This window comes from Zootoca vivipara, chromosome Z1 (genome assembly GCF_965207765.1).
Source record: "Zootoca vivipara chromosome Z1, rZooViv2.hap1.1, whole genome shotgun sequence".
In the NCBI taxonomy this organism is placed as follows: Eukaryota; Metazoa; Chordata; class Lepidosauria; order Squamata; family Lacertidae; genus Zootoca; species Zootoca vivipara.
Window position 1 is genome coordinate 55240156 of NC_142583.1, and position 9670 is coordinate 55249825.

Consider the following 9670-nt stretch of genomic DNA (forward strand, 5'->3'; position numbering starts at 1 on the left):
TGGTCATCCTTTCAGCTTTGTGGTTCCTTCCAACTCTACCCCCTTTCTGTGATTCTTCCTAAACGTTTGCTCGAGCCCCACAGATTTCTGCAATCGCAGCCTCCTGAAGCGGAATTCATCCTGAACGAGCATCCTTCGACAGAGGGCACTGCAATTCTCCCACCCGGAATCCGCACCGCGTAAGAAGACGAGCGAGACGAGGGAGCGGCGCCCTCCTTCCTCGGCCCGCCCCTGCTTGGAGGGCGGATCTCGAAGGAGCGCGCATGCCCCCAAGTCGCTCGGCAGCTGCTTAGCGGACGGCGAGAAAGGGGCACTTGCAGGCGGCGGAGCAGCGCGGATCATGGCGAGCGGGGTAAATTGGCGGGAGCCGTCGAACATTCCCCGGGAAAGCAGCGCGGGCGGCTTTCCCCTCCTGCAGCTGCAAAGGAAACGGGAGGCGACGCGGCACCGCGCCGCTGCTCTTTCCCTTGCAGGCCGAGCGCGTTTCCTCGTCTGCGCTCGGTGGGGCTTCCTTCCAGGGAAGCGCGCAGGATTGCAAGCCCACGTCTGAACTTGGAAAGCTTCCAAGTCGGGGTCAATTTGGGGGTCCCTCGAGGCGCGTTCTCGTTCTTCGTCTGCCCCGCGTGGCCCTGCCATTCAGCGCAGGCGGGCGCCAGCAAGGGCTGACCCGACCCACACTTTGCAACGACGGCGCCCTGCTTGCAGACGAGAGCCGTCGAGTTCTGTGGGAGCCCTTGGGTGGCCTTTCCGCGACCATTAGCAACGGGCAAGCAGAGGCGTAGCTAGGTTCCCGGGTGTCCTTTGCATTTTCGCTACTTCCGACGAGGCGCCGGTAGAAAGGCACCGGCTTGGAGGTCGCGCCCCAGTGCGCACTCTACTCGGAAGTAAGATCCACTTAATTGTCAATAGCCCTTGCAAACATGCAGAGGTGCGCCCCAGGGAAATTCGTCAAGATGGGACAAAAACGCAGGGGAAAGCGACTGGCACAGATTAACCGCTAGGGCTCCGGCGGCGGCCCATGCCATCGTCCGAATTCCTTTAGCCTACATAAGTTATAAAACTAGTGTTTGCGTTGCTCTTACGCTACATACCGATATGTCATATACCAGATTCTAACGAGTAACTCCTATAAAAACCTCATTTTAACTGTTATTTCCCAAACCCTTTTATGCAGAATATGTAAATCATTTACCAAAACCTTTTCCATATTTCACTCTTAAACTTGAAATTCCGTAACTGAATTGATATAAAGGGGAAATTGAAGAATGCAAATATTTTACTTGGCATAAGATCTTTGTGAACTTTGCTCTGTGAGAAACTAACCAGTTTTAGGGCTGGTTAAACTTTCTGTGACTGGTCCCTTGGGATACACACACATTAACCTTATTTTAAGCAGGATTACAAAAGTGTACAATATGGATATACAATAAATACAAGTTAAAACATCCATGGCAGTAGCGTTTGTGCTTAATAAGAGGTTGTCACTGAAGGAATGAACAAGTTCGTTTTCTCTTCATGCACTCTTAATTGGTCAGTTTGCAACGATGCGTTTCTTTTCAGTGACAATGGGAGTTTTGTTTATCTGTTGCTATTTTGCATAGAGGATTTGGGCACACTAATAGGAGCCCTTATCAGTTTTATCTTTTACATTTTTAGTAACAAATGCTAAGAATTGAATTGCATTATATAAATTATATTTAAAAAAAACCAATAGGTTGCCTCATAATACTTGCCCAGTATGTAATTGCCATCTGCTCTAGCTGATAAAATGTACCAACCACTTCCATTTGTAGCAAACAGGATTACATTTCAATAATCCACCATCTCTAAGTTACATGGAGCTGATATCTATCGGGTTAGTAACTTGATGTAGTTTTCACTAAGTTTTCAAACATATTGAGGAGGTAGACCTTCTCATCACTGCCGTTTGCCTGGGTATTTGCAGGAATTTTCCCTGGGGTGGGAGAGAGAAACAAGCTAAAACATGGAAGGCCCCTTGCTTCATGGAAATGAAAGGAACAGTGCCTGTATATTTTGCCTCATCTCTCAGGTGCTACAGATGCTAGAATTGTTTGGCCTTTCATAGACCGTAGCTTTTGTGCTGCATTGTGTGAATCCGTTCGCATTTTTAAACTGCTTTTATTTTCATGTGAGCCACCGAGAACTTTTTTTAGCCATGGGGCAGCCTGTAAATGATGCAAATAAACAAATAGGGTGCCCCCACCATCACCAATACCTACACAAGCAGCTCTCAGAGCTGTTTGACAATCTGTTAACCAGCAAAGGTCCAATTTGAGCTCCCCCAGTTCAGACAGGGTGTCATCTCCGAAGTGTCTGTAGTGTGTGACTTCAGCCTTTGAGGAATACAAGCTTGCTGTGCAATGTCATATAGCACTCTTTCTATTTCTTATTTAGGTTATCAAATGCAAGGCAGCTGTTGCCTGGGAAGCAGGTAAACCACTGTCCATTGAGGAGGTGGAAGTTGCACCGCCTAAAGCTCATGAAGTTCGTATCAAGGTAATGAAATAGTTGCTACATTGCTTGCCCTAAACCAGGCATGGCCAAACTTGGCCCTCCAGATGTTTAGGGACTACAACTCCCATCGTCTCTAGCTAGCATGACCAGTGGTCAGGGATGATGGGAATTGTAGTCCCAAAACATCTGGGGGACCAAGTTTGGCCATGCCTGCCCTAAACCATTAGGGACTAGGATATTTGACGCAGAGTTCACCACTGTAGGTTGGGCTGAGGGAGAAGCACAGGCGCAAGACCCACGCTGCCATTTCGGGCAGCGCTTGCATGCAGTCCACCTGCCTCCTCTCCCTCAGCTGCTCTACAGCTCCAGTGCCCCGAAAACACAATGCCTGTCGAATAACCTGCTGAATCTGATTGTTCTTCATGACTTTGTAGATCATTGCCACTGCTGTTTGTCACACGGATGCCTATACTCTAAGTGGTGCTGACCCTGAAGGGAGTTTTCCTGTTATCCTGGGCCATGAAGGAGCAGGGATTGTGGAGAGTGTTGGGGAAGGAGTGACCAAATTCAAACCAGGTAAGGGGATTCTGCTTAAGATGCAAGGACCCTGATGCTCATCGTAGTTCGGCCAACCCTTCAGCAGAAATATTTCCATTGCTTTGCATCTGAAGTCGCCTTGGAACAATTCGGGAGCACAAAACACGCCACTTGTATAAAATTATTAGTATGTCATGCTCAAATGGAACATCTAGTTTTAACACGCTGCTTTTTATCAGTTAACAGTGTTGGAAACATTTAAACAAAAACAAAAACCCAACTCTTTGTATTTTCCAGGAGACACAGTAATCCCTTTGTACATCCCACAATGTGGAGAATGCAAGTTTTGTTTAAACCCTAAAACTAATCTCTGCCAGAAAATAAGGTTGGTCCTCTTCTCCCCTGCTTCCCCCCTTCCCCATCTTTTCCTTTGTCATACTGAGCACGGACTTCAGTGCCAGGCGTTCTCAAATGCAGCACACACTAATCTCTATGTGATCGCCAGCTCCCAGTTGCCCAGAACAAAGTGCAAATTATTTAAGCTTCGCAAATTATTTCCAAATTCTTTGAGCTTTGCAGAGAGCTTGGCATCTGGAGAAGTCTCTTGATTTGTGTGGCATGACAGAGACCGTATCCCTTTCTCAACTTCTCTGGCACATAGGCAGAAACGTAATAAGGTGTGGCAGATCTCCCCATTTGGCCTGCAAGGCCATTTTGGCCAAACCACACCCACCTGCTTTACATGTGATGCCATGTGTGGGATTGGAAAGACCTGGCTCAGCCAGGAGAGTCTGCAGGCACCATAAAACAGCAGCGATCAGCTGGTTGTCAAGTGAATAAAGTGAAACTATATTCTGGCTGTCTTAATAAAGATATGGCCCCAATATGATTTTTTTTCTAATGGGCCTGTTGCGTTTTGGTGTGACCATACGTGCTCTCTAAACAACACATCCATTCTGATTTTATTCTGCAGAGTCACCCAAGGAAAAGGAGTGATGCCCGATGGTACCAGTAGGTTCACGTGTAAAGGAAAACAGGTTCTCCACTTTATGGGGACAAGCACTTTCTCGGAGTACACCGTTGTTGCAGACATTTCTCTGGCGAAAATAGATGCCTCTGCTCCCTTGGACAAAGTCTGCTTGCTAGGATGTGGGGTTTCTACAGGCTATGGAGCAGCCTTGAACACTGCAAAGGTTGGGGTCCCTGTTTGTTTGTTTTCTGGCTCTTGAGCACAGAGTAGCGTTATGTAACTAAAGTCTTACAATCCACACACAACAGAGAAAATATAGTATGGAAAGTTACAACCCTTCTTCCCCCCCTCCCCCGAATCCCCGAGCTGTGGCTCCACATCCCTGTCCTGAAAGTGAGAAGCACAGCTTATGTAAACAGGAGTTAAGTTAAACCTTTGGAGGTATAACTTTGCTGGGGTGCTGATGAACTACCTTTCACCTCCATGCCATTGCCGCTTCTCCCACTCCTTGCAGCGCAAACAGTTTTGAAGTAGGTGCTCATAAAGCAAATTAAGAGCCAGAGCCTCCCCTTAAACCTAATTTGCCCCCGCCCCCTGCCCCCTTGGAAGACTTCATTGGGGAGGAAAAGGCTTTTGACCCTCATCTGCTCACTTGCACGAGTTTGGCAGAGACCACTGTTAGTAATATTTGCTTGCGATTGTGAGTTGGGTCTGATCAGCTGACAACCAGGGCTTGCAAAGCACCTGTGCACAGGGCAGTTAATCGGCTGTGTCAGCATGCCCCCTTTCGGCCCACTGACATCTTTACTTGCGCCACATCTGACAGCTGGTGGGTATAGAATCATAGAATTGTAATGTTGGAAAGGACCATGAGGGTCATCTAGTCCAGCAGGAACCTTTTGCCCAATGTGGGGCTCGAATCCACCGCCCTGGGATTAAGTATGGCTTGACGAAAAAGACCTTGCATGCCTAATTGAGCCCATGGGGCTGGAGATCCCCCCAACCAATGAGTTAGGAGAGCCAGTCCCATGGACTGCCAGGGCTCAGAAGAGTGTGTGGCAGAGGCAGGGGGCTAGGGGAATGACCCAGGAGAGTGGACCAGTGATTTATGGGGTTTGGCGCAGTCCACAAGGCAGGAGCCAGGGGAAGTTGAGTTGGGGCAGTTCAAGGCGAAGGCAGGCGTGTGGGAAGAAGGTACAGCTCAGGTGAAGGACAGGTCAGTAGACTCTCCCACCTTCTTCCAACCTGCTGTCCCCAAGAACCACGAGGGACCTGAAAAGGGGAGAGCAGCAGTGACTTCCATGCAGGAGAAGTCTCAGGTTGTGGGCATGCAATCTGTCAAGAGGAGGGTATATAAGCTGGAGGAGAGGTCCCACTGTTGCTGCAGCTGCTCCATAGGGCTCAGACCTGTGGACTGCTGCTTAGAGGCTACATGTGTGTGAGTACGTGTATCCAGAGCACTGGGGAAGCTGTTGTATATCTCTAGCCAATAAAGAGTTAACTATCAGAAGTGAGTCTTCCTTATCTGAGATGGGCAGTGACAGCAAGCAATGATTTTAGCTTGTGTTACTAGTTCAAAGTAGGATGGCTGTTAATTCTAAGAACAGACTAACTCAGCTCAGCAAGCCTGGTTTATTGCAGCAGATAGAGCTATTTTTTTCAGTGTTAAGAACTGTTCTCCTTCAAGTGAGTGTTCTTTCTTTCAGGTGGAGCCTGGCTCTACTTGTGCTGTCTTTGGCTTGGGTGGAGTTGGGCTAGCAGTAATCATGGGCTGCAAGGTGGCAGGTGCTTCCCGGATCATTGGGATTGACCTCAACAAGGACAAATTTGCAAAAGCCAAGGAATTTGGGGCCACAGAGTGCATCAGCCCCAAGGACTTCGAGAAGCCCATTCAGGAGGTCCTGGTGGAGTTGACGGATGGAGGAGTAGATTACTCATTTGAGTGCATCGGCAACGTTGGTGTCATGGTAAGTGTGTCTCTCCATAGGTAGCACCCTAGGGTGAGCGGAGCCCGGAATGTGGCAGGGGGGCATGGATAGGAGCCATGGCATAATGAAAGTCATCAGAAATGCCTGGTGAAGGCCTGTTTTGTCTAGTCAGGCCAGCATCCATCAACACCATCTCCAGAACTAGGAAGCCTCTGCCAGTACTCTGCGCTGGTCTGCAGCAATGAAATATTTGCAACTGGTGATCTCTTGAGCAGCTTACCAATCATTCCTTCTAAATAAACTGTTTCCTGGAGCATCTCTTTGAACATTAGACGTTGCCTTATCCCAAGTCAGGCCCCTGGTCCATCAAGCTCTTCATTGTTTACCTTGGCAGCAGTTCTTTCCCATCTCCTGCTACCTGAAGATGCTAGGATTGAACCTGGGATGGTCTGCATGTGCTCTGCTACTGAACTATGCTTCTCTTCCACCCATCAACCCATGCATTTCTTTTGTTTGTATCACTTGCTCCTCTTTCATGTCCTATAGAGAGCAGCCTTGGAAGCATGCCACAAAGGTTGGGGAGTGAGTGTCATAGTTGGTGTTGCTGCCTCCGGTCAAGAAATTGCCACTCGTCCATTCCAGCTAGTCACTGGGCGAACATGGAAAGGGACTGCCTTTGGAGGTATAACTTTGCTGGGGTGCTGATGAACCTGTCTTACATAGGGCAGTCACAATATGTTCTTGTGCATGTGTGCATTTCTGCACAGGAAGTGGACAACTGTTAATGAATCTCATGAACCTTAAAAGGCTAGCAAACGTGTGGCATAACCCTTCCATGTATACATCAGGACATTAAGAGAGGACACCAGAATTGCAAGAGACGTGTTTTCCAGTCTTATACTCCAATCCAAAACAGGATATCCCGTTTCTAAAAGCGCACATTGCACTTGCCCATGTAGACTTTTCACTTAGGAAAATCCTAGAGGAGATTCCACAATTTTTCTTAATGCAGTACATTCCTAAGTATCTTCTGGATGATTATCTTCATTAGTAAAGGGTATCTTTAAGTTATGCATACAGTCGTACCTTGGTTTTTGAAGAGCTTAGTTCACGAACAATTCGGAACTCGAACGTCGCAAACCGAAAGTAGGTGTTCCGGTTTGCAAACTTTGCATTGAAAGCCAAACGTCCGGCTCTTACATGAGAGCATTCCTCTGTCGGCTGTGATTTTAACACAAGTAGCTTGTTACTGCCCTGCAACTTTCAGGTAGTCAGTTCAGTATTGTGCACAATCCCAAGGCTGCACCATAGGGTGCTGAACCCGTGGTCTTCCAGATTTTGCTGCACTGCAACTCCAGTCTTTCTTGACCATTGGCCATGCCAGCAACATCTGGAAGGCTCCAGGTTTCTTATTGCTGCTGCAGCCACATTACAAATGCAGTAATATAGCATGCCAAGGATAGCCAAGAGACAACTCTCCCTTTCTAGCTTAGAGAGATAGAAGAGAGTTTTATTTCAGGCTTGCATCATTAAGATTTCCTTGTCTGGCACAGATACTACTGTTGTAATGCTGCTTCATCCATCTTGCTGTGTCACATCACATTTGGTACACAATAATTTCATTTTCTAACAGGTTGGAAGAGTGTAGAGAGTGTTCCGAAGCTGGTAGCGGAATACATGTCCAAAAAGATAAAAGTGGATGAATTTGTGACTCACACTTTACCGTTTAACAAAATTAATGAGGCTTTTGAACTCATGCATGCTGGAAAGAGGTAGGTATTGTCTCCTGTTTGTCAACAAGTTTACTTTTTATATAGTGTGTGCTGGGACAGATTTTAGAATGACACATCACTGGCAGCACATGCCAACTCAGAAGTTACCTTTTAGTTACCTAAATTGTATGTTTTGGGAAAGGAGGGTGCATATTTATTGTAAAAGCAACCATTGAGAAAGATTTCTCTTTTTTCCCTGTTAAGCTTCTCTCTCCCTTTATCCTGCCAACATATAGTAGTCTTCTTTTCCTCAAAACAACCCTGTGATGTTTTGTTGTAGCTGCAGCCCCAGTGCCCCTATGATCATCAGGAGTGAATAGTCTCTCTCCTACTCAAAGCCTTGCCCACAGGATCACTGTGACCAATGGCAGCACCATGTTGCAGAAGGCTGCATGATACCGTGCCAGTTTTCTTAAATAAGATCAAATCAAGTTTGACAGCACAAATCAAATTCATGATCTGAGCTCTTTGCTTTCACTCTTGCAGCATAAGAAGTGTCCTGAAGTTTCAAGAAGCCTGAAGAAAACTTCGACCACAGTTCAACTCAGTGCAACAGCAATTCAGGATGTGTTGGTCAAAAATGATTTAGGAAAAGCTGTTCCAGTTAGAAGCATCACCTGCTCTAGACAATGTGAACAACAAAATTCTGATCTTAGACACAGCTAATATCTGTTCATCTCTTACTGTACCACTAAGTGCCAGAAATCTCTGCAGTTAAACAGTTTGTTGACTGCTGCTAGACTGAACTCAAGTACAATCAGTGTCTTTTTGTTCTAAAATATCCTGCAATTGGGAGGTATTAACCCGAGTAGAAGAATCATGATTAAAACCTTTTTCCTACATAGGCATACAGTTGTGTTGTCCCCTTTTCTTAAATGAATCCGGGTTATGGCATGCAAGTTTGGAGGGTGTTATTTCACACCTAGACTGAATCAGTAGAGAGGGGGAAAGGCATGCTACCAAAAAAAACCTCTTGTTGCAGGTCAGGACATGTCAAGGGTTTTGTTTTAGATGAAACAGATCAGCTTTTGCCAGCTTACAAAAGCTAGTGTTTGCAGGTCTGTGGCTAAGATGCTTTCTAACTTGGGGACAAATGGGTTATGCAATGGGCCAGGTGCACCCCCTCCCCAAAATAGCAGGTGTGGGAGCTTCAGAGCGCAGTCTCCCCTTTGCCCCACTAGCTTACTCTTTTATATATATATAAAAAAATGCAGCTATGATGCAATATTGAAATAGTACCTGAACCAGAGTGGCTACAACTCTCATAATAGGGGTAAGCTGATGGTTTCGATTTCAAATCTGGCTTCTTGTAAAGCAGTTGCTATGAAATCATCCACTGCAATTTGAGAACTTCAGTCTACAAGGATTGAATATTGACAGGAGAAATGGACTCTGATCTGGGCTACTTCAGCTGCGTACTCTTGTCTCATCAAAAACATCTGGAAAAGGCCCTGCAGCAAGAAGTCCCCCATTCTTCAGAGTCCAGTATCCAAAACATGCTTGTCCCTGAGCGTTGCAACATGAAGACAGGCAAGTTTAGCAGTGCCCTCTCTAAAAATGCCAAGTGTCCCATTTATTGGACTAATACTAGCACAATATATGGGGAGGGTTTAACACCCCCCCATGCAGTAACTCCTGCTAACTCCTTTTAAGCTTTGAAAAAAGATACTGTTCTACTTGTGAGTCTCCTGCATCTCATCCTATTCCCCCCCCTTTTGCGAGGGTGGTAAATTAATCTACATGTGCAAATTAATCTACTGAAATTAAAGGGACTCAAGTCATGTTCCTTAATTTCAGTGGCTCTACTCTGAATAAATCCTAGTTGCGTAGCACCATTTGCCATATAGTCCTGTATTACATTATTCTGTATAACTATGGTTTGGGCTTGCGTGAGCTGGTAAAACTCGCCCCCCAAAAATATTCCTGTCTTCACCTTCATGGGTTGTTTTGCTAGCCAAACTCCATCCAATTCAGCAATTACTCACCAG

General features: G+C 46.3%; 1 protein-coding gene across 1 annotated transcript; it reads left to right on the plus strand.

Annotated features, from left to right (window-relative positions):
- Window positions 1–83: 83 nt before the first annotated feature.
- LOC118084426 (alcohol dehydrogenase class-3) lies at window positions 84–8530 on the plus strand. The gene is made up of 9 exons (XM_035113929.3): window positions 84–352; window positions 2416–2517; window positions 2910–3051; window positions 3310–3397; window positions 3986–4205; window positions 5689–5949; window positions 6457–6592; window positions 7544–7682; window positions 8169–8530. Exons 1-9 carry the CDS (start codon window positions 341–343, stop codon window positions 8200–8202), a joined length of 1134 nt encoding a protein of 377 aa, XP_034969820.2. The 5' UTR covers window positions 84–340; the 3' UTR covers window positions 8203–8530.
- Window positions 8531–9670: the final 1140 nt, after the last annotated feature.

Bases quoted from the DNA above. Each gene is read 5' to 3' on its own strand.
- LOC118084426 (XM_035113929.3), top strand. The intron at 4,206-5,688 runs GTTGGGGTCCCT...TCTTTCTTTCAG, and splicing joins CAGCCTTGAACACTGCAAAG to GTGGAGCCTGGCTCTACTTG. The intron at 5,950-6,456 runs GTAAGTGTGTCT...CATGTCCTATAG, and splicing joins TCGGCAACGTTGGTGTCATG to AGAGCAGCCTTGGAAGCATG.